The 25,257-nt window shown below is 42.6% G+C and overlaps 1 protein-coding gene across 2 annotated transcripts in view; it reads right to left on the bottom strand.

Moving 5' to 3' along the window:
- Nucleotides 1–6,882: 6,882 nt before the first annotated feature.
- KDM5A (lysine demethylase 5A) overlaps nucleotides 6,883–25,257 on the bottom strand; it is a 48,685-nt gene continuing 30,310 nt past the window's right edge. The window contains exons 19-28 of one of the 2 annotated variants that reach the window (XM_082765381.1): nucleotides 23,909–24,264; nucleotides 23,258–23,396; nucleotides 22,125–22,304; nucleotides 21,687–21,848; nucleotides 19,924–20,475; nucleotides 19,010–19,153; nucleotides 15,276–15,435; nucleotides 14,755–14,975; nucleotides 12,264–12,674; nucleotides 6,883–10,153 (exon numbers count right to left, since the gene is read on the bottom strand). In XM_082765381.1, the coding sequence (XP_082621507.1) occupies nucleotides 9,941–10,153; nucleotides 12,264–12,674; nucleotides 14,755–14,975; nucleotides 15,276–15,435; nucleotides 19,010–19,153; nucleotides 19,924–20,475; nucleotides 21,687–21,848; nucleotides 22,125–22,304; nucleotides 23,258–23,396; nucleotides 23,909–24,264 (2,538 nt within the window). In that variant the 3' untranslated portion in view covers nucleotides 6,883–9,940. The remainder of the gene's footprint in view (nucleotides 10,154–12,263; nucleotides 12,675–14,754; nucleotides 14,976–15,275; nucleotides 15,436–19,009; nucleotides 19,154–19,923; nucleotides 20,476–21,686; nucleotides 21,849–22,124; nucleotides 22,305–23,257; nucleotides 23,397–23,908; nucleotides 24,265–25,257) is intronic. The other variant, XM_082765380.1, reaches the window with a different exon arrangement.

Here is a 25,257-nt window from a genome sequence, read left to right as displayed (position 1 = left end):
ACGTTATTAGGCTGAAGTGGAAACGGCTGTATAGAAAGCCCAGCTCGCACGAGTACGCGCACACAGGGATAATAGAGACTGATACTGCAGAGAAAGAAGCCGAAATAAGCACAAAGGATTGATTCCTGCTTCAGCCGGCTTCAGAGAAAGGTTCGTGTAGATTGAAATAGCCATGGCAGAAGCCAGAAGTCATCACAAAGAGCCTGTGGGTCCTTCGGTGAGGGAAAACACTGCTGCAGCCATTTGGCCAGCCCCAGAGAAACGTGGCTTCCTCAGAGGACACTTGCTCTGACAAGCAACCTGAGCGATCAGGGCCTCAAGGCAAGAAAACCCATGTCTGCACTGGGCACCTGCGGGGTGGCAGAGATAGGTGGCTCTGCGGACAGCAGATAAAGGGGCAGAGCCCAGGGAGCAGCCCGAAGGCAGGACAGCACCGTGCATGTCCTTATAATATAACATGCAATATAAGCAAGAGCTGAGTAGCAAGCAAAGACTCCTGAGACTGGAGTGTTCATTCATTTTGGCATCTCCTTCCTTGCTGCCACCTCCAGCAGCTCCTTGGGGCTCGTCTCTTGCAGCTTGCCAGAGGCTGGGCAGCCTGAGCAGACACCCGCGGAGCAGCTGCAGCAGCAGAGCCCGAGCTCGGATCAGGGAGGGGATAGGAACCACGGCCCTCCTGAGGACCGGCCATCTACCTCCCGGTGTGGAAATGGGTATTGTGCGTGGAAAAATAAAGCTCAGCAGTTGGCTGCTGCAGCCAGAGAGCTAATTAGAGGGCACTGTCACATCACGAACCATATGCCAAAGGAAAGCATAATTTCAGCCTAACAATAGCAGTGTTGTGCAAGTGGCCCAGAAGTGAGACGAAAGACCAGCAGATGCCCCCTGACAGTGTAGGTCAGGGGGCAGAGAAGCTGGGTGTTGGTCTGGGGATGATGCACTCTCCCTGTGCTCTGCACACCTTATTCCTCTGAGGTAAAGGTTTTCAGTCTGACAGACTGCAGTAGGAACAAAATCAAAGCCATTGACAGGGCTGGGATGTTTAGATGCCCCTGCTCTCTGCCTGGAAGATGGATGCTCTGAGGGGAAAAGGGAAAGCTTTTCTCAGAGGTGAGACATGGTCGTACCTGTTTAACTGATTTTTTCACAGAAAACCTACGACCTGGTTTTAAATAGGCAAGGCTTGAGCAATGTTCACACATCATCTGTCCATACTTATCTATATACTTTTTAAATATATATATATATTTAATTCAAGAGCTGTACAGGGCCGGTAAGTACTCAGAACGCAAAGTTTCCATTCTGGGAGGAAATCCAGCGACCTGTCTCATTTTGTCCACAAGTGACTAATTTAAAAGATTCTCAGATGTAAGTTTTCTAAGCAAGAGATGACAAAGCAGAAAACTTGGCATTGCAAAGAGGTCAGTAGGAAATAAAGCTCTCACCCAGCTTTCCCAGCCTCAAATGTCAAATAGCCCCAAAAATCAAATACAGCCAATTTTGCTAAGGCACCCGTGCTGCCAGGAGGTGTTACCTCTTCAAAACATCCTGAGCAGCCCCGGCTTCAGCAGGAGGGGAGCCAGGACAGCACTGCCTGGGCAAGGCAGCCCTGCGAGGCTGTGCAGAGCATCCCTGCAGGGTGCTGCTGCCCCTCAGAAGGGGCTTGAGCCTCTTGTCTGCTCCTGCAGGTGCTGCCAGCCCCGAAGGGCCGGAGGGCCCTGTGCTGCCTCTGTCTCTAAGCTGCTGAGGCCTCTGCAGAGCAGTCCGTGGAGGCACGGAGCACAGAGTACCACTGCAGACAGGAAAACAGAGCTCACCTATTGCAAATGTGCTCCCTATCACTCATCTACTGAGCTGGTTCAGATGACTTTAGGGTCCCTCTTCCAACCCGAGCTGTTCTGTGAAAGGTAACCCGTCCAGCCAGGCGGAGGAAGAGCAGTGGAGCAGAGGGCTGGTGCCCAGGCACAAGGCATAGAGATGAGCTTTTAGCACAGCCACGTGCTGCATGGAGCAGGCAGCTTCTTGGGAGCAGCCTTCTCCAAAACCTACAGAAGGGGTACTGCTGCTGCTCCCGTGCTTCACTGCTCTCCCTTCTCAATAAGACCCCAAGTCACGTTACTCTCTTGCCAGCATGAATGCAAATATGGAAGCCCACATGAAACAAAACCTGCAGGGGCTGCACGAAAAGGAGAGAGAGAGAAATCCACACTTATGACAGGTTTTCCCATCATAGGTTAATATCTCCTTTAGCTTGTCTGAGGAGTGCAGGACATGGGTTTCGTTAGGTCAGGCCCAGGCCAGACACGCAGTTTGCATGGCCATCAGAGAAAAAGATGTAAGACTCCATGGTGACATGCCCAGATGGGGGAAATAATTAAAAATATGGAGCCAACCAAACCTTAAATCTTGGTATTTACTATAGTTGGGATCCACAAGGAAAAGGAAGGCTAGTTTTTGATCCTATTTTCCCTGTAAGTTCAAACTGTGTAGCAGTGTCAGCACACACCCTACTGCTAGAGCAGGAGCTGTGGATTTTCACCCTAACCAGGGGTTAGGGGTTAGCTCTTCCCCACCAGGGAGGGAAAGCAGCCGGGGAGGAGCACAGCTTGCCTGCAAAGGAAAATCCAGCCCCATTTCCTTTGGCCTCACCTCCCTTGGGATTTCTCAGGGCATAATGGGAAGGCCTGAGGGAAGAAAGCATGTGAAGGGATTGCTTCCAAACCAGAATCTGATCTGCTGGCTTCCTAAACTTGCCTTACTTACTCAGTAAGAGGAAAAAAAAATGCTCCAAGTTAGGAACTTTACTGCTGCCAGGTAGTCTCTTAATTATTTATTAATGTATTTTCTAGTTCCCTAACACCCCTGAATCCTGGGGTGCAAGGTCTAAGCAAACCATTCCAAGTGTGTTCCTACCAGAAGCCAGGGGCAATCAGTGCTCCTGTCTCTGACTCCTTGTGCACACATGCATGTCTAGGAACAGTGCAGGATCCTTTTAAAACACTCAATTGCATCTTTACTTAAAGCACAATAAACAGGGAGAACTCTCCTGAATCCCTTAATTTCTTCTGAGAACCACAATCCCCTTTCTTCTGCACCTACGTTCCCTGAGATCAGGGTGTCAGTGACAGATTTGTTTAGGTTCTTCCCTCCTTTGCCATCAGCAGGCTCTCCGTGTGTGTTCACTATCAGGGAAGTCCATCCCCAGTCATTCCCATTTCTGGGGAATTCTATCCCCAGACCAGAATCTGCCCCTCGTGGCAAAGACTCATTTCCTTCTGGCAAGCTACTCCACGGTCTCCTTCCCTACAGGCTCCCAAGAATGCTTCTAGGCAAGGTTACAGCATCCATCTCCTGCCTCTTTCCTGCACAAGAGGCTATCAGGAAGGCTGGCAAGGAAATAATGGGATGCAATGCTATCAGTGCACTGATAACGCCTAGATATCGATCTCTACAGTGTTGTGCGCTGATAATGCCATTGCAGGGACATGTGTTAAGAGCCAGCTAACAACATTTCCAGCTGTACAAAGGGAAAAGTTGAACTATCAGTTGACAGAAGTAAATATTGTGCTACTTGCCTCGCATCTCCCCAAAATCTGGGCTGTTTCTCAAATTCATCACTTGGATTTGTGGAGGCTCTGTTGGTATTATCGTGCAACAGCAGTAGCAAATACCCTCCTACCCCAGGGAGGAGAGTGCTGCCCCTGGTGCCTGGCAGGCAACCGAGCTGCTCCGGGATCAAGCAGGGACTGCAGCAACTTGGGAACTGACCCATGCAGCCGCTTGATCTGCTGGCACATCACCAGCCTGTTAAAAGCTGATGCTGGGCTGGCCAAGGTGATCGGCTGTCTCAGGGACAGCTGCTCTCCTCAGACCCTCATACCCACAGCAGTTACTTGGGCACTTGGCTTTAATGGATTTCTCCTTTTTTTTTTTTTTGTTTTATTTGCGGAGGTGTAAGGGGGGATATGCTAACTGCCAAAAATCGGCTTCTGAAAAAGCTCCAATTTAGACATTATGCCCCATCTAGGATTTAAAACTATTCACCGCAGCAAGGCTTTTGTTTTGAACGCATTCAGAGCATGTCTCCTTACACATCCTTACACATATTTCTGCCTTTTTTTTTTTTTTTTTTTTTTTTTTACAAAGCCTCGCGACTTTCAATGCCTTTACCTTGCAACTTAGCATTCATTTGTACCAAGACATCTCATTACCTAAGGCTCAGTGCTCTAAATCTCTGGCTGTGCAGTTCCCAGCTGTCCTACGCATTTATCACCCCTCCAAAGCCAGCGTGGCTAGAATTTCGATAAGGGCTGAATTTATTGCATCTCCCCCGTGACTATTGGCGCTCCAAGCAGAGTTCCTGTTTGGTTCAGGCAGGCTGACCAAACACATTCTTAGTGCTTGCAGCTGGAGTTCCCTGCTGCCCGTTTGCACCTAATGGGACAAAGCCTCAAACCCTGCTTTTAGCAAGCCCGTAGCTCTCAACTTCTTACAGAGGCAGGAGCTGATTTCAGAGGGAATGATTTTAAGAAGCTTCTTCCACCTTTTATAAACCTTTCATTTCCAGGGTATGAAACACCCATTGATGCCTAGGGTGTTCTCAGCCAGTCACCATTTTTCCAAAGGCATGCAATGGCCCTGGAATGACAGCAAGGCATGTCTGGTAAGCAACTGCTGAATACCCACCTTGTTTTGGCTTCACCTTGCTACAAATCTGCAAATAACTGTTACAACACAAAGTGAAGGTGATAGCTACCCTTGGGCAGCCACCCAGTAAACAGCCTACTGCTGAGTGAACAGAGGTGGGCTTCATCTTTTCTCCTCGAGCAAAGCTTAGTTGTCCTCATTCATTCTCACTCATGTTATGCCTTTCTTTTAGTGCAAAGGGCTGTGTAGTGAAGGGCTATGCATCAGTAACATTGACCTCAACCAAACCAGCTTGGAACCGTGTGTCTGGATACGTGGGGCTGATGTAACTGCTTACCAGCCCACACAGTTTGGGTATGAGCAGCACTTGAGGCAGGAACTCAGCCCTGCCATTTAAAGGTTTCCGTGCATCTTACAAACTGCAACTCCAGTGCGTTTATTTCCTTCTCATCTTACATGCCACGATGATGAATGAAGAGCCCAGGAAATGTCTGTACAGAGGATCATTTTCCTGATGGGTTTTGACAAACCCTTCTGCACATCATGCCCGTACTCAGTGAAGAGGGAACGTGAGGAGGATGCAGGGCAGCTAGCTTCGCTCCAATGCCTGGGAAGATTACGGAGCAAATCCTCCTAAAAGTCACATCCAGGCCCATGAAGGTTAAGGTGACCAGTGATAGTCACCACTATACTATTAGCCCTATCTGGTTGCCTTCTCTGAAGGGCCCTGGGGATAATTGGGGAGCAGTGGTCGTTTACGCTGTCTTATAATGAAATCAAGCACTTATGGATGGACAGCCTACAAGGTGGGTGAAAAAACGGGTGCTCTGCTGTGAACTGTGGCCAGTAGTTTGATATCTAGAAGGTGGTGAACTGGAGTGGAATACTTGGGGGTTGGTAGTGGAGTAATGCTGTTTTATGTCTTACTCACCTGAGTGATGGGACAGAGTAGAGAGGACACCAAATTGAATGATGAGGGGAGGAAGGGAGCAAAACAATCTGAAACATGGGAGGAAAATCCATTCAGTTGGATCTCAACTGGCTGGAGTGATGGGCTGACAGCAAAAATTAAGTTCATCAGGTCTGTACCTGAGAAACAATAAACCAAAGGACGTGGGCCTAACAGTGGGCACACTGAACAGGAGTCAGCAGCCCGCGCCCTTGCAGCCATGAAGACCAATCCCATGCCAGGCTGCATAGGAAGGGCACAGCCAGCAGGGTAAAGGAAGGGATTTTGCCTCCTGTATTCAACACTTGTTAAGCAGACCTGAAGTACCATGGCCAGTTTTGGTCTCCTCTGTACACAAAGAGATGATAGCAAACCTGAGTGCAGCACAAGGCCAAAAAAAAAGGTTAGAAAACTAACATGTGACATGGCTCAAGGGAGGCTGAGCTGCGTTTCTTCATCCTGGAGATCAAGGCTGCAGGACCTTTAGTCTTCAAATATGTACTGGATAGTTATTGAAAAGAGACTCACTTTTCTCAAAAGAAAAATTAGAAGAAGCAATTGGAAAGCTACAGCAAGTGAGTCTGATTGAACATTAGAAAAAAAAATCACATCAAAGATGCTGCAAAATTGTATCAGGAAGTAAGAGACTGTCAAATGTTCATCCCCTGAAATACATAAAACTTAATTGGGCACAGCCTTGAAAAATGTGACCTGCTGTGAAAATCAGCCCTGCTCTGATCAGGAGGTTGACCCAGATGACCTTCTGAAGTCTCCCCAACCTGAACTATGCAGTGATTCTAAAAACAGAAAATATGAATGCAAGCTTCACAGTGTGGCTAACAGAGGACACAGACATCTGTTTCTGCTACCTTGTGCTGTGTGAGACACGGTGTTCTAAATAACTCAAGTTAGTTTTCATAACATCATCAATTTTACCTTAAGCCCTCATTATCACGTAGTCCAGGCTACATACATATTCAGGTACAGAAACTCTGTAAAAAATGTAAATCCTAAAAGCAATGGTACTGAAGCTCAGGAGTGACTTTTATCTCTATGCAAGTAAAGCCACCCCAGTCCAGGTGCTTCTTCCTGAAAAGATACAAACCACATGGTTTGGATAAGATACACAACTCAAGTCCATTTTTTCTTCCTCACAACAGCTCCGGTCATTTCTTTGACCTTCTGTGTCAGACACAAGAGAAACAACATGAACAGTGGTTAATATCCTTCGTAGAATATAGTATTAAGTCATGTACTGTTCTAGATACACGAGAGCTAAGATTTTTATATAAACTGAAATTTCATCTCCAAAGCATGAGAGATTTTTCTCCTATAGCTGTAGCACACATTTAAGAAAATAATTTCCTTAGCTTAACTTTGGATGTTTAGCTTCTTTGCATGTTTTTATAAAAATTCAAAACTCTAAGGTCTAGAGACAATATCACAGCTGAAACTTCAAGTTTTTTTAAACCACTAACTACATTTCTACAGATTTTTCCAAAAGTCAACATTTATTCAAAAGTTTATACTATCAGCAATCCTTTGAGCAGAATTATGCTTTTAAAAATAAAGGTTTAAACAGTAAGATGTAAAGCTAATAATGCTCTTCAGTTTATGAACACCTTACCCGAAAGCAGATGGGAGATCTCTAACTGAGAAAGTGTGGCAACCTCCTTTTGAAAGTGTCAGGAAAAGACAAAAAGAGCCTCCTAATACCATTACATGAAAAACAGCTACTAAGAATGTGGCTATTTGCACATTATTTGCACATTTCTCCTATGCCCGCTACAAGCAGAACGATCGACCACTGTATCGTACAGCTGTTTGTTTCCTTCTGGTTGTGACCACACCTTCTACTCAGAGAAACAGGAATATTCAACGCGTATTTACTAAAAGGTCTCTTTCCAGTTGGTGGCAAATTACATATAACAAGGACTTTTATCACGACAGAGAACGTAATAAGAGGATATGCTCAACGGTTAACAGGGTACGCTGACCATATTTTCCCTGTTGTGTCACGAATTCTAGGAGTCATGAAAGAATACAGAACACTGGGATTCTTCATGAAATCTTGTGCTAGTCTACTTCTGGAACGATTAAACATCTGTGACAGAGAGTCTATCCACTCCATATAGGGAAACATTTATGTAGTACCATCAGTTAAAGCCTGAAGGAAAAGAACATCTGTTTCAACCAGTTTACCAAAACTAAATGTACAATGAGAAGAAAAAACATAACTGGAGGCAAAAAAAGAGGGTATATCTAGCTATGGCATATACTCCTTCATAAATAAGTAAACAAATAATACTCGTAAGTCTTCTACGGTGCCTGTTCAGCCACATGCTTAACCACAGCTTGCTTTTAATACCATATTAGTCTTTAAGGAACAGGAATTAGAAGTCTGTGCCCAATTTGCACTCAAGTAACTCCCAAGATCCTGCACCTTCTGCCCTTCGTCCTAGTTCTTTTCTCTTGTATGACTTCCTCTTCCCAGGTAGCAGGCACAAATAAAACAAACCAATAAAGTTCATCTACCTGAGCTGAGTTTTTCTGGAGGGGTGGACAATTCTGCCAGATAAATAAACTCCCAAATATTAGAGAACAAGAGAAGGGACACAGAACAGTCAAGACAGAACACTTTTGTTTTTGTCAATGTTTTTTTTTTTTTTTTCTTTTTAAATCCCAATCCAGCTCCTAGTAAGACTGGACACTACTTACAACACTCCTAGAACTGCAGAAGAATGGAAACACAATAGGGAGCGAGTGGAGGGGGGGACAAGACAGCCCAGCGGCTGGCTTCAGACATTCACATACACAAAGCCAGCACTGACTGGAGTCATTAAGGCCCAGATGCCCCACTAATAGGAACAAACCCAAACACAAAGGTAGCACATGAAATGTATTTACCTATTTAAACACAGGCAGCTGGTCAGGCTAGAATGGGGAAGGTAACTGCTAATTCCTTGTACTACAAGGAAGGAATGGAGTAAAAAAACCCAAGCCCACGGGCAGGTTTTTGCTTTGTGAACCTCTGTCTGTGCTGCTGGTTAACAGTGGTAAGTATAAAAAAATCAAAGAAAAATAATCTATTTATAGAACAAGTCAGTAGTCTGAGACATTTAGAAAAAAGTAAAAACAAGTCCTTCTTTAAAAATGGATTTACTAAAACAACTGTCACCCAGGATGACCCCAAGCCCTCTGGTCCTCTGGCAAAGCCAGGGGCAACTTCAGCCAAGAACTGCTGCTGATTGTACACTGGTACACATCCAGCAAAGCCAGCAGGGAGGGGGATTTGCACTGCGAACAGGATCTGCAGACTGCTTGCTGGTATCGCTTGAGGCCATGCCCGTAGCCTGGTGATACTGGAAATAGTTGTGAGTGAAACTTTTCACAGAAGCACATGTCAGTGTAACCTCTGAGGTAAGTGGGCTGTCTTCTTTCCTTCCCGTCCCTGGTACAGATCACAGAAGCTGGCGCCCTGGGCGCTGCACCTCCTTGCCAGCTCCATCCTGCGTGAGACAACATTAATGCGCAGGAGTGCACAACTCTAAGCAAAGCCTAGAACAGGAGAGGGCACCCCTGGGGAAAGGGAAGCGCTCTGCTTTTCGCAAGCTCTGGTCTAGCTAGGCATCTTCATCAATTTGTTTTCTGGCCCTCCTCAGGACAGGAAGATCAGCTGTTCCCCACTAAGGAAAAACATTTGCTAGTGGAGTAGCGTTGGGTTTCTTTTTGGTAAACAGAACCTTTGCTGATTTCTGAGATCATGAGCTCCTCTGCCCTTTAGCTACTAAACAGAAATTAAAAGTAATTCATCCACTTGCTCCCATCCTTACAGTGTAGTGTTAGCCGCCTGGATACGGAGGCAACTTAACTCTCCTAAGACACTGCCCTTCTCACTGGGGTGGCATGGGGAGGCAAAAGATAACTTCCAAAGTCACCTCCTCTGGGCAAGCTGGTGGGGCTAAAAGCTCCAGCCTGAGCCCACCAATTCCAGGCCAGCTCCGCTGCCAACATGTACTTCTAACACCCTGAAGCGTCTAATCTAACAGCCTCGGGTTTGCTCAGTCTTTAAGAGCAGCAGCCGCTCTCAAAGATGGAAATACTCGAGTCAAAACACCGGCTGGAGCTCCTAATGAGGCGGTGTCTGCATAGATGAGTCGGTACCACTGTGCCTTGACGTCCCCACTGAATGAAGGAAGCCAGCTGTAAGGAAGGGACCAACTCCGCTGCAGGTCTGTACATCCTTGGAAGAGAAGCTCAGTGGCTACATCAGCTTCAAACCCTCTCTTTCTCTAGGGGTTTCAGTGGTCCATTGCCCAGCAAGTTCCAGCCACCGAGTAGTTGCTAACTTGTCTCCTTAAGATCTTCCAATGGTAGTTTGTAGCTCAATAAGAAAGGAGGAGGTGGTGCGTGAGCAGGGCTACTTGGTCCCTGCATGGGTTTCTTTGCACAGTTTATACAGATGTAATCCTCGTTCTCAGCCATTTCGGGAGAGACACCAACGCAAACTTGATGAAACCACTCATCGCAGCCACCGTCACACTGCACCCAGTCCACCTGCAAGAGATTGTATCGGCTGCATTAGGCACAGGCTCTGTGAAGAAAATACCTTCTGTTAAACCCACCTGATATACTCAGAACACGAACAGGTTTTGGCACAAAGTGATGTCCTACAGAGTTTGTTTTTAACAAGCTGCTTCAGTTTAGGAAGCAATACTCTTCCAACAAAGCTTGTCCCTATTGCATCCTTAGTCCAGCCCAGCTACAAGACTCCTACTAATGAGGGAGAAGACGCTCAGCTGCCCTAAAACAAAAGACAGGTACACCAGAACACATTTAGGTAGGAGCATGCTCAAGGAGTTCAGTGTAAGTGAATTCCTACAAATACGCACGCTAACTTGCATATATTCCCTCAGACTGCATTGTCAAGTGGTGGCTTTTGCAACTTCAAAATTACAGAAAACAAAGGGACTTGATTACTGCTGCTGGCCACAAAAAAGCCACTTGACTTTAGCAACTTTATTGTCATTCCACTAGCTGCACGCTATGGGCATACAGCAAGCCTCTGAACACCCAAAATACGTAACAACTGTAACTCTAAAGCCACAGAAAATTTAAGCTAAAATATTTCAATCTGGGTTGAATTTTCTGTAGAGCAATCAGGAAAAGGCATAAAAAGTAAATTAAACTTCAAGGAGGAGAAAAATTAAGATGAATTACTAAATTTCTGTAATTGTCCAAGTAAAAAAGTGCATGTTAATTTGAGTCAAGGAGCAGAAACTGAGACCTGCAGGATAACAAACACAGATTCTTTAACGTTCTGTTACAGCTACCAAGATTGTTACTGCTCTAGTTCTGCTTTTGCCTTGCAGGTCAAAGTGAAAATGAAAATATATTAGAAAAACAACAGTACTGGCAACATAGCTAAAATTTAGTTTGTAGGAAAACTATTCCTGAACATATTTTTAAAGTGACTAGGAACAGACAACTGCAGCTGCAGCTTCAGTCATTACATTTCCCTAGCTACCATTTTGCACTTGTACTGCATTCACTTACTGAATGTGCAAAAACATGTCCAACTTTATGGACAGACGGGTGTTCAAATAAAAGCTTTGATTATATAACTAAGGATATTATCCAGTTTCATTTATGGGAATTTGATGAGTCTGGTATGACCCTCTTTATAAGGTGAACTGAAAGGCACTCTCCTGCCTCTTGTAATCTCGATTCTTTTTAAAATGTGCTACCATAACCCAAATTATCTGTAAAGAGAACAGTTGTATCAAGATTTTATCATCTTATGAGCAATTTATCTTCCAGTCTAATTTCTAACTTTGGCTTTAGATAAAGACTTCAGAAATGGTCTTCTAACACTTATCTGAACACTTGAATTCCACATTTCAACTCTGCAAAAAAGACCAAGTTTTTGATATTTATATTTGATCCTACTCTCCTGTGTAAGCCAGTGCTGTTTAGGGTGAATCCCACAGTTACTGGGAGTAGGGTTTTTGATTGTTTTCTTTAAAGCAGAAAAAACATTCTGAAAAATATTTTGTGACGTTTGATCATCAATTAGTGCGTGTTAAAAGCTGACAATCAGGACAGGCACTGCCACAGAGAGGCAGATCAAGGTGTTTTTGTTGTTGTTGTTTTTTTTAAAATCATAATCCTATTGGGTCTAAAATTACTGCTAATTCATCTCCCAAGAAAGCCGAAGCACTGCAGTGTGCAGATCCCTCAGCCTGCAGCACTACTGTTCACAGTCAGTATGCAAGAAATACAGGAAATGTACTTCAATTACATACTGCCCATTTCTTGCAGAGGCACAGAATGAATTCTTTGAATCAGACAAGGCACGCTTCACATTACCAGCAAATAACAATACCGAGCCCAGTTTGCAGAGGTTAAACTTCCAAACCAAGGCAGAGTGCTTCTTCCCAGACTCTATTTTTTCATCATCAGATGTTTTAAACCAGCTAAAGAGAATGAGATAGGTTTGCAAAGTTTTATTTACACTGATGGACCTACCCAAATACGACTCAATACTCTCACATTTCAGGTAACACTCTTCTTGTTGCTCATGCTGTTCAGCCTAATTGTTAAAATGCACTGGGGTTTTTGTCTTTGCATGAAATTGCCTGGGACAGAACTAAGCAAAAAACCTCACCTTGTCCTTGCAGGGCCTCTGGCAGTTTTGTGCAGCACACACAGCATTCTCATCATCCGACTCCTCAGCTCCTGACCAGTCATACTTAGAAGGAATATCTAGAACCTTCTTCTCTCTTTTCTTCTCTGTGCTGTCCTTTGTTAGTTCCACCTTTGCCACAACTGCCTTCTCTCGTTTCTTCTTTCGCTCTTCTTCCTTAGCCAGTTTCTTTGCCAGCTTGTTCAGCTCCTTTGTCTTATCCATGGTCAGTTTTAGCTTCTTTTTCTTGGGTTTTTCTAGTTTTTTCAGCTCTTTAGATTTTTGCTTCATATCTCCAAAAAACTGTTCTGCTCTCTCCAGCTTTCGTTTCCGCTTCCTCTCCGAAGAGTCCCTCCCTCTCATCTTCAGCGGTTTCTCATCCATGCTGTCATCCTTCAGAGAAAGGGTGAAAAGAGATTTACTTTTGTCCAAACACAAGTTTCCATATACTTTGTTCGAGATGTGCTTACTCCACCATTACACCTTGGTATGGTGGAAGAAACTTGCTCAACAACATCCTGTAACAAATTCTAAACAAAAAAAGGCTCAACTTTATTTTCACTATACTAGAAAACCCTCAGTGGTCAAAGTTTAATGAATTTAAAATCTCCAGTGGAAAAAGTAAAATATCAGCAAGAGTAAGGAGACAAAATAGGCAGTAACCACAACTCCCTTCTCATATTGATTTTCAATAAAAGTTAAGAAGATTAACCATTTGTTAGATGTTCTTGCTTATTTTTCATCCCAAGTCTGTCTTGTTTATTATTTTTGAGAGAAAGCAATTGCTATCCTGGAGATTAAGAAGGAACATTTGCTGAATTCTTAAAATGTATTATCAGCTCAAGCAAGAGAAGAATGTAGCAGATCCATTATTTGAATAGCTCCCAAACTGACACACACTATAAAAATCCTGGTGCCATTAACAGCTCGTAAGTAGCAGATTCTGATCACAAATAGCATTTAAAATTGGCAAACTGTCACCGCATCCAGAGTGACAAGTCCTATTTATATCAGCAAGATCTGCATGTATAGCTCCTTTGTACAAACAAGCCTCACTCGATTTCAGTTAACCCAGCTATATACGTTAACTGTAACAATATTCAGAGATTAAGGACATACTGTAAGCCGGTACAGACAGAATCTGTTTACTGTACATGACTTAAAACATAGCACCCTAAACCAAATCCTCCGACAGTTATTTTACAGAACTCTACCTATCTTGCATATGAATAGATGTAAAAGGCATTCAATTCAACACGAGCAGTTCTGGCCAAACAAGCTTTCACAGGGGTTAACCAGAAAATGTTGAACCCTATCCCCTGCCATAAAGCTGTTCTTAACTATTAATACAAGACTGCGGCATGCTATTCATAGAGTGCTACTTGCTGGCATTCAAATTGTTCTTCAAAAAAATCCCATGCCCAAACCATTACATTAAAAGAGCATTAAGCTTATGAAGTGAAGTACGTAGGTCAAAGCAGGGCAATGCGGTACTTCTTGGGAGGCAGGCTCTGCTTTGTACCTCTGGCCTATCTTGTGGCAGCTTGGCAACGTCTCGACTTACCCATTGTGTTGGAGGGCACAGAAAAAACGAGACAATTGACCATAACGCCAGCGTAACCGCGCTGTTCACAGAATGTAACCTTCCACCTGATGTTACTGTACGCTACCAGAAGGTCAAGCAGTGTATTTCCTGTGCTGTTTAGTAACTCAAAAAGCAATCCCACACTCCATAACTACACACGGTCAAACTGACCCCTATCTTCAGCTGACAGACAATGAAGGATGGATTCCAATACAGCTTCAACGCAAGATTTTACTTTCTCATCTAACACACATCCCTCATTTCCACAAAGCATTTAGCCACCGCATGAACGAGGCATAAGTGATTTGGATGAGACCTTAGAATCAGCACATATACCTGCCTCGTTCGCTGTCAGCAGAGCAAAGAGGTCAGCACATCTTCACAGAATATTAAGAAAAAAATGCAGTGTCTGTGCTATTCTGGGGAGAACCAGAATCTTTTTACTTATATTACCAAATCATGTTTTATTAAAAACAATGTTCTTTGCTCAGTAACAACAAAAGCTTGGCAACACACAAATATTATATAAGTATAAGCTGTCTATCTTGCAGGAAATACTTGCGTCTCTTTGGCAGATCAGTTCTGATTCCAAGCATAATCAAGAGCAGAATTTCATTAGCCTTTCTAGAATAAAGTTTGCATTTGGAATTGCCTGTCTGAAAAAAATGTTCCAAATATTGTTAACTGTGGAGGACAGTGCTGCACAGCACGAATGATCAAGGACTGAATTTCCAGGTCTGTTATTCTGTTGTTTTCTGGAATCTCCTATTCCCTGGCTATAACCCAAACATGTCAAGTAGCTAAACACTCGAGTATCCAAGATTATATCCAAAAGTTTTTTGTTTTTTGTTTTTTTCCCTATGCCAAGGTATTTCTTCAAGTTCGTACCTCCATTACGTGAAGGAACCTGTCCTCAGAGGGTGGATGAGTAGCCTGTAAAATCCGCCAGATGTGCTGAGTCTCATCCAGTGATACCTCTAGCAGATCTCCTACCATCATGAGATCTTCCAGCTGAGCCTTTGCTCCAGGTGACAGCTCCAACACAGGGGGCTCCAGACTGCGAGGTACCAGCGGACTCTTCCGAGGCTGCTTTCTTGGAGTGCTAGAACCTTTCAGATCGGAGGCAAGTTGCATGAGGATAAAAGGAAGGGATGAAAACAAAAAAGAAACAACACGTTTCATACAAGTAATTAAGGAGGGAGACAATTCCAGAGGAAAATAAATGTTGACATAGCTTTATATATCAGACATCAGGAAACAGAACTTAAATGTTACTTAATGTTACTGTATCCTTCTTACAGACAGCATCTCCTTCAATTAGCACAGGTAACAGAGCAGTTCCCCTCTTTACTGACTGCTCATCCCAGCTGTCTGTTCTAATTTCTATCAATGCATAGAAAAGCAAATACCTTGAGAGCAGCTTTTAGAAGCAGATGAATATGCATGTTCGGCACAGAACGAGGGTGCAGTCCACATGTGTGTCACCACTTCCTCTGATTTAATAGGGATTTCCTCATCACAAAACAAATTGGGCTCCAAGCTGCTAGAAGATTTTACACTGGCATTGTCCTGAAAAAGACCCACAGAAAACATGAAATATCTGGATCTAGCAAATACCTATTTCCTACTAAATACCTATTTCCTATTTTCCTGCTGAAGACCAACCAGTCCTGCTGTTCCCAAACACCTTCTTGGAAGCACCTCCACCACAGACACCAAGACCACCAGAAAAAGGTAAAAGTTAGACCCCTACTTAAACAGTGGAAGAATGTAGCAACTGTGGAGACAGGTGAAGTCAGATTTATAGCCAGTGTGTGAGAAACACTGGTTGAGTTTCCCCACTAAGCAGTCCTTCATGCAAGGTCTTCAGAAGCCAGCATAATGACAGTCTTACACTTCGCCTAGATAATTTTGTTTGAAGAATTTGACTGCCAGACCGTAAAGACTGGCACAGTTTTGCAGAGTAAATAATGGCTGCCGTAGGAAGAAATGATTGAAGATCCTACAAGTGAATTAAAAACAGAGTGTGGTCCAGCAGAGGAACTAAGTATCAACAGATAGGTGGCCACTAAATAGCAAAAAAATAAAATGTTGCCTTGGGATCAGGATTTTTAGGCAATTTTGAACTATTTTTAGATACAAACGCCAAAAAGAAGAGGGCTGTAATACTTAAGATAGTTGTGAACATTTTCAGGAACAGAATAATGATGGCATTGGCTTGTGCTCAACGCACTGTATAGGATGGCTACTTGACTTCTTAACTGAATTACAGAGACAAATATTACACATGCCTTACATGCAGCAGGTGGACTCATGAACAGAAGAGTGATTAGGAAAGCCTTAAAAATGGAAAATGCTTTGTTTTGGCTTTGTATTATAGTAGACAGAGAATCCAGAGAAGAAAAGTCCATTTGAGTAGATACCCTGATGTCTACTAGTATTCAATTCTTCCTCACCCCTGGAGGTGAGATTAATAAGGATAATCTCTTCAACGAGCTATCTACTTCCACAGCACTTTCCAGAATGTACCTACCCTAATACATTTGTGATAAAACTGGCCAACAGGTTAAACACACTCAGCATGCCGTGTAGTACTCAAATCTTTCAGAAAACAACAAAAACCAAGGAGGTGATTTAAAAGAATCAAAAGGCTGTAGAGGAGTTAATGACACTATCTACGTGAAGATTAGCTACGTGAGTCCAAACTGGACAACTCAGGACATCGCACCACACAGACCCTGTCATTTCATGACATAAAAAGGGAGTTTAAGAATGGTAATCTCTCTCTGGGTTTCGGTCACATGTTTAGAAGGAAGTGAAGTACACTCTACTGATTTCATAACTAGAAGTGGGACGTTCAGATTTATATTGCCCAGATGAAAAAGCAGAATATATATGTTCAGAATGAATAAAAGATACTTCTCCCTACATAGTAAAGGTCATGTCCCCGCCCGGATCTTCTAGTTATATTACAACAGATTAAAGAAAGTGCAGTCAACAAGGAAATAAATAAATAAATATTTGGTTGCTACAGACAACACAAAAATGAAGGCAATGAAATGTGAGGGAAAGTTACAGTCAATTTGATGACTGAATCAGTCCATTTGGAACAAATCTTAAAAGAAGATTTTTTTTTTATGAGTGCTATTGCACTCATAACAAAGTACTCATTGGCTATAATCATGTTTTAATTAGAAGAAGCACAATATAACCAAATAGGCCTTTTCATGTTTGTTTTTGTAACCACTGCTGTACCTGAGATGTAAGAGACAGAAGCGTAGAACTACAGTCTACGGACCCTTAGGAAACCAAGGATTACTTCTATGGGGTCCACAGTAAATTAACAACACATTCACACACAATGCGTCATAATCTATAAACGTTATTTTTTAAACACATCAATCTAGTAGAAAACATTTATAGACCATAAACTGGAAAAAAAAATTGAAAGTCAACAGTATAAAGACAATTAAATTCTGAGCAACTTTCCTATTTCCTTTGAACTCTGCTGCTTCTAGTTTAGAGCTGAAGGGCGTGGTTGCCTGTGGTTGTCTTCTCTTCCAATCACATTACTGTGATTAGGTTGGCTATCAGGAAGAGCTTCTTTACTGAGAGGGTTGTGAGGCATTGGAATGGGCTGCCCAGGGAAGTGGTGGAGTCACCATCCCTGGAGGTCTTTAAAAGACGTTTTGATGTTGAACTTAGCGATATGATTTAGTGAAGGACTTGTTAGTGTTAGGTCAGAGGTTGGACTCGATCTTGAGGTCTCTTCCAACCCAGACAATTCTGTGATTCTGTGACACCTGACCTAACAAAAGACACTTCTGGTCCCTTCCTGCTTTGTTTTGCTATACTTTTACTTCAGGTTTTTACACTTACATATATGGATGGACATCCAAACCCAAAGGGTAAGTAATGGATTTTGAAGTCATCACAAAATACATTGAACAGAAATTAAATTACACTTCTGCAAAACCTTCAGATCCTAACAAGCATATGCCACCTTTCTTGACATACGCTTTCTTTTATCACAGCCTCAGAATGTGCCACATCTTTCAGAAATACCTTATTATTACTTCCAACACAAGAAACCGTTATCAGTTTTATTAAAAAAGAACTAACCTAATTAAAAGTTGTAGCACCCAGTTACAGTGCACTCTTGCTGTCCATTGTGAAATGCCAACAAGACAAATGCATATGATTGCATAAAGCTACTTGGAGACAAAATACTAAAAACAGGACACTGAGGCAGATCATAGCTGAAAAATTTGCTGTCGCTCCAGAGAGCTGAAAGGTCTGCCTTAGAAGAATTTCCATGACCACGCTGAGTATTAAACTAGCATTTTTTAAACTAGAAATGACACTATCACTAAAAAGAAATCACTGCACAGAAAGAAGCAGTGGTGTTGCTTCTGTCTCTACGCATAACAAAAGGACATTTCAGAAGTTTTGAAATGACATACATTACACTGAAAACACTTGGCCATCTCCGTAACTGCCTTTTTTTATGACTGTTCCTCTCCAGCTAAAATATTTTAAAAATCTAACTGCTGCTATGATTTTTGAACTAAACTAGTTTTACAATATGATGCAGATCAAGTCCTGAATATTCCCACACACGAAGTTGAATAGGTGTATCTCCTTTTCTATGGGAGTTGAAAGGAAAGAATGGTATGAAAATGTGAAAAGAAGCTCTGACATCAGGAAACTTTCTACACAGCATGAAGTTTTCAAAGACTATTTTTTTTGCTATAGTGAAAACTGATGAAGCTCTCCCCATAGACACTTATTCATATTTATGATTCATAATATCTCTGAAAAAGGCATAAAGACAATGTTCAACCTCAATGGTATTATAAAAACAAATCCTTTGAGAAGCACAGTTTTTTTTCCTTGGCACTAAAAAGAACCTTTTGAAACTTGATCACAAGACATTTGGGAATTCTGAAAGAAAACACTACAAAACTTTCCAATATGCCAGAAATCAGACATCTAGATAAAACCAAGAAGTACCTCTTCTGCAACAGAAGCCAGGGCAGAATGTACTTAAGAATAGCTTAAGATATTCTTGTATAAATTGAATTAATTGAAAACAGTTGTTCTGAGCTAACTCCATTCAGACAAGCCACACTGGATTACTTACCTTTATGTCATAGCCATATGTCTCCCTGATGTCTTCATCGGAGTCTGTCTCTTCATCGTCATAATCCAAAGTCTGCCGTGGGGATGAGGACACACTCCCTATCACTCTGTTAAAGGCTGACTGCTGGAAACTAGTTAAGTGTCCCTAAGTGAAAAATGGAATATGAGAATGAAACAATAAAGCTTCCAGAAAAACCTGTAAAAAAAAGAAGTTGAAATCATAGTCACTAAGAAAACTGTGATTCTTTTGGCCTGAGGACAACTGCCTGAACAGTGAAAGAAAAGCCCACTCACAGCAAGATGTGGAAAGATTGGGAAATATCCAAGGAAATAGATTCTTTCACACTTTATTTCCATGTTTTAGAGTAATAGTGAAGAGAAGGATCTAGCTACTGTTGTTCAGTGCTACCAAATTACATCACCCTGTAGTTGTACAAATTTCTTTTGTACAATTGATTACTGGTCTCAAAGATGAATAGCCAACTGTAAAATGCGCCAGTGATTCCCTAGAGTACTCATTGAAATTTCCAAACAAGGTAACGAAATCCCAAGAATGGAATCCATTAGAAATTATAAATATGGACACCTTTGATTCTGTCAGAAGAAAACGGAATTTTGGACATCAAAGCAGCCATTACTTTACCGATCTTCAGGCCACAAGCTGGGTGCTACCTTTGAACCACTGCTTCTTACAAACACCTTCAACAGTTGCCAGTGACATTGAGTTCAGAGTAACAGACCTGCTCCTGGCAAAGCCTGTAACAGACTGCTAACAAGCTAACCACAACCCAGGTACTGAACTAGAATAGTTCTAATTCTCAGACTAATCCTCTAAGGTTCTCCAAGAAGGATAAAGGATTTTAACACACTGAAGAAGGATGAGCATGGTAAAGAGCAAGATATTCACATCCCTACCTGCAGGTCTGGGTTGGCTGCTGCTTTCTGTAGCTCTGCACTGATTATTTTCTCTGTTTTCTCCCGTGCTGCCTGCTCCACCATTCGCTGGCTGAGCACAGAAAGCTTGGCCAAAGCAGATGACAACTCATCAGTGGCCAAAGCCTGTCGTGCTCGGTCCTGCCAACTCATGGCACGTTCTGTCAAGCACTGCAGTGCCTCCCCTTCTGGCAGCCGTACAGGCAGCTTCTGCAGGGACACCAGCAGAGACAGTATTGTCTCAAGCCGTGGCCTTCGAGAACGCATACAAAGTGGACACAAAAACTTCACTTCTTTGGCCTGCCAACTAGAGCCCTTCTTCTGAGAACTTGTTTTGGGAAGGGGCACACAGCCACTATGAAACCAGTCTTTGCACAGCTCGCACTGCAGCATGAATCCACTAGCTGTTTTGCGACAGATACAGAATTTGACTTCTTCGATGCGATCCACCATAGTCATCTTGGCCAGGTTGGCTGCCCTGAGAGCATGCATGGCTTCAATCTCCTTCTGTTCCCGCTCCTTGAATACAGCCACCTGTCCGAAGACAAAAACAGGTCATGACCTTCACAGCTAGGAGCTTATGTTTTATTAGCAACACAGAAAAAAGAAAAAAGACATACCAAGAGATCTTCTTAGTTAAACTAGCCCAAAAGTTTGGAATTTTGTGATCTAGTTAAAACTCTTGTTAAAATACCTCCTCCGTTATCCGCTACGCTCATGAATCCTTCTGACAGATACTAGATAAACATTAGCTCACATTCACCATATCCAGAAAGTTTCTGAAGTTCCTAATTAAATCTGTCATAAGAACACCAGAAGAACAGATTCTGTCTACAGGAAATCTGTTCCATTTATTTGCCTGTGAAGACTATGCAGCTGAGAACAGTTTTAATGCTGGCAGCAGTAGGAGCTTCTGAGTGACCACAGATCTTCAAGAAGTAACTTGCATTTCCTCAGCATCTCCATTTAAGTAACTATAATGAAGAATACTAAAGTAAAATTGACTGTGCATAAGCCACAATAATGAGCTTGCATGTGTTTTCTTTGTTCACGGAAGAAGGGCAGACAAATGACAGCAAAATATTGTGACAAGCTGCATCAATATCCTCCCAACAAGGAAGAATTAAATGTAACATTCTTCTCCATGCACTAGAACCAAGTGCTTACAAACTGCCTGACATTTTTTACACAAGAATGGGGAAGGACAATGTTGAAGTAAAAAGACTTTCTACAGTAAGGTGGGTACCGTCTATGGTCAGCAAATTTAGAATTGACTTTTTACATTTTTTAACTCATGTCAGTAAACCACTAATATCAATCGTAATAATCAAAGGGATGACAGCCAAAACAACTTGAAATGGAATTTACTTCGATTTGGCATCCTGCATAAAACTAACCAAATAAATGGTGATACGGCTTAAGGGAGAGATACAGCTCATTCCGTATGCATTGAAATCCTGTCAAAATAATATTAGTAGTATTTGATGAACAGCCACATATTTTAAACCAAGAGAATGTAAGCCATCCATGTAGCCAGGTTCACATTACACACCTGCACTTATACCCTGAACCGTGCTTCCCTTTACTTTCGCTGCAATTAAAGCTGAACTATATTGTTGTGCCATACATACTATGAGATGTTTGTTTCAGCAAGGTTTTTATCATTTTTTCCATAAGATTTCTACACCGATTAGAGACAAGTTAAACCCAGATATCAGGAGACGCTACCTTTCATTGCTCCTTACCACAGCTGCAGTGTCCCTGGCCTCTTCCAGCCCATCCTCCAGTTCACTTAGGGATTCCAAGTCAAGATCTTTCTCCTTTTCCTTCTCCATCAGCTCCTTTGCCCTCTTCCGCCTATTCTTACTGCTCCCATAAACACCAATATCAGTCCGAGGGCTCAGAACCTGTAACCACCAAGAAAACTTACACCGTCAGTTAGTCCCAAGAAATAGTTTTAATGCGTTCCTTCAAAAGGAACATTTGAAGCTGTCTACACATAAAACAAGACCAACCAAACACAGGCTTCCTGCCTTTTCCATTTTCACCTGAGTACAGCTGAAGCTTATTATTACACTGTATTATCAAAAGGAGATGGAATCTTTTGTAACCAAACCATTCAGACTGCAGGGGACTACCAAGATCCATTTCTGAAGTCCGACACTGAACTGTCCATGGCTTACCTGTAACAGACTGTAGCTTGAGTTCTTCTTCAGGAAGGTCCTTCCCGTGCGCTCCCTCCAAGCCCGTGCAGCAGCTACCTGTGACTCCAGCTGTGGCAAGGCATCCAGACGCACCGGTATCGGGCGGCCTTTGGCAGACAAGTTCTCGAGTTGCTCCAGGTAGGCATAGTTGCTCCCATTCTGGGGTAAAAGAAAATTCTCTAATCCAAAGATTCTACCAATTTTATCACTGGCCGGTTTAATTTCAAGCTATACACTATTTTAGTCACTGATGAAAATAAGAACAGAATGGAAAGGAGAGTGGGGTTTCAATCTTACTGTTACTTTAAAAACTCCATCTCACTCAGTTTCTATTTTAACATCTGTTCTGACGTGGCCAGCTGGCTTAGGGAGTAAGACATTTCATTTCTAGATGGCAGTCTTAAATCCTATCTGCTCCACAGCAAGATAAATTAAATATCTGAGGGGCTGATGTGAAGTCAGTTGAGATTCTTGCTTCAGCTCCCAATAAATACCTGATACAAGAATAACAGTTGCAGTCCAGAGATTAATATACAGGAATATCACAGAAACCATGTCTCTTTTGGACCAAGTTATCTGGATAGAACAACAGAAAAGTGGAGTGTTCTACTGAACTAATGATGCCATAACTTCATCTATTTCAAGACAGAAAATTGCCATCAGTGCCATTAAATCCTACACCACAAAAATTTATTAAACACATTTAGGGGAGAAAAATAAAAATGTTTCCATAGCCAACTCCAAAACTGAAAACCTTTAAGCAGAATCTCCTCCACTGCAGCTGAGTATTTCCAGCGACGGTGTGTAGAACAGTTTCAATAATAAATAAGGCCCCACTAGAGTTACATTTGTATCATAACAAAACTGTCAGCTTTTACATCCCCCATGAAACACACAAAAGAAAAGGAAATAGAAATTGGATAGCCAACGGGGAAACAGCAGCACAAAAAGAAGAAAAGAAATTGAAGCACACCATCTACGGTAAGCATATTTAACAGCTATGGCAAGGTTTCCCTTCAGGTCACGTTTGTGGGTAAAGGGGCTAGGAATAAAGAGCATGTCTAAATAAAAGGATGCAAGCAGAAGATTCCAGTCCCTGCTGTAACCCCTACCTGAATGGCCTCCACCTTGGCTGTCCAGTCTCTAGCCCGCTGCAGGGCTTCTTTCAGTGCCAGCACATTGGGCAGGTAAGCAGGGATGTTCTTTGCTTCATTCACGATCCCCTCCAGAGCCATCATACTTTGGCGTGGTCTAGAGTAAGAAAAACCCGATTCCAGCCTTCTCTCAAAATGCCAGTCAACTAAAGCCATAAATTTGACAGGCTGGCGATGCAATTTCATCACTACACTGCAGTGTAGGATACCGTGGCTCTATTCTGGGAGGGTGCTACAGGCTGCCAAGTAACAGCAGAGGTCAGAAAGCTGCTGGACTTTGCACAATCAAGTTCAAAAGGGCACAGCATCAGAACTCCTTAACATTGAGGAAACTGTTGTGCAGCATACTCTGTGGTATTTTTTTTTCATTTGAGGGGCAGAGGGGTAAACAGCAAAAACAGCAGCAACACTCACACCCTCCTGCCATCGTACAATACAACAGGGAGTCAACTCTTCTGCAACTCATTAACAACCTGAAATCCAACTTTTGAGCAATCAAAGTAATATACTGCAGCTTCACAGCCCCTACTTTTCACCACACTCCTGGAAAGAGGCTGAGAATCCTTGCAGTGTGTGAACTGTAAGAACAGCTTGCAAGGGAACACTCACCTGGCCTGCAGGCAGACCTTGGCCTTCTCCTCCCACCTCTCTGAGACTGTCAGCAGCTCCTGCAGCTCAGCCATGGCTTTCTCTACAGCATGGTGTGGTGCCAAGCCCACGCCTGAGTCAATCAGCTTCTTCATCACATCTAGGGTGACCCTCTGGGGATCCAAGAGGGTGGACCTCACCTCATCCAGCCACCGTGCCTGCTGCAGTTCCTGCTTCAGCCTTGGAAGTTCAGGAAGTTCTACATAAAGGCCAGAGCCCATGTCTATCAACTCTTGCAGCTTGGAAGAGTCTGGGATCTCATCCATCATAGCTTCTTGGGCACGCTCATGAAATTCTTCCACATCATCAAGCAGATTCTGGAGTAACGTACAGTAAAGAGTGATTAGGAAAAAAAAAACAAAAAAAACAGAATCAGAACAGAAAGTTGACTGCAGGATCAGTCAGCTGTGAATTTGTATGGGATCATTATATAATCAGCCAAAGCTTCTACAAACAATGTCAACAGCCATCAAGTCTGACATAAGTCAGGGACCAGCTAAACACATTTGACCTAACATTTCATGCACTATGCATATTAGTTACATCAAACTCTGCACCTAAAACAGTATGGCTGCAACTAACTACAGATCCCAACAAAACAGAATATTATGGACTGCCCAGTCAATGTTAATTTCAAAATAGTGGGTTGAGGAGGGACTTCTGCAAACATCTCATCCTTCCAATTTAGTGTTGGAGGCATTACACTGCTGATGGTAACGCACAACAAAACACAACATGCTGAGGAAAAAGAACAAGCTGGAGTCGTACAAGGACACGAAAACCAAAATATCATTAAAAGAACAATGGTCAGGTTTTAAAAGTATGCCCACCACTTAAATACGTCAGGGTTTTAGCTTATAAAGGAAAGATATGAAAATACAAGCACCCTCTAATGAAAGGAGAACTTCACAGACATTCAACTGCACTGCTGCAGTTGTCCACATCCTCATGTTTTGGAACTTCAGTGAAAAAATCAAAGAAAGCAAACTGACAGGAAAGTATCTCTGTGGGAGATTTATTCAAGGACATTCAACCAGTACACTCAATTGATTCACTCCCGAGACTCTTACAGAAAGATATTACTGATGGCAATTCAGTAGCAGAATGAAGAGCAAAACCTGCATTTCCTATCCCTTAGCTTATTGCCCTTTTTGTCTGATGCTGCTTTTCACGACTGTCTGGAAACCAGAAGACATTTAGAAAAAAAGAACAAGACCCACATTATAAGGATTTTGATGCAGGGAACATATGCTGAACGTTCCATAGCTACAACAGTAAATTATTACAGTCTAATAATTATAATGGCTTTT

This window comes from Aythya marila (genome assembly GCF_965140915.1).
Source record: "Aythya marila genome assembly, chromosome: 1".
Taxonomy (NCBI): domain Eukaryota; kingdom Metazoa; phylum Chordata; class Aves; order Anseriformes; family Anatidae; genus Aythya; species Aythya marila.
The sequence above is the reverse complement of the archived record's forward strand: the minus strand, read 5'-3'. Positions and strand labels throughout refer to the sequence as shown.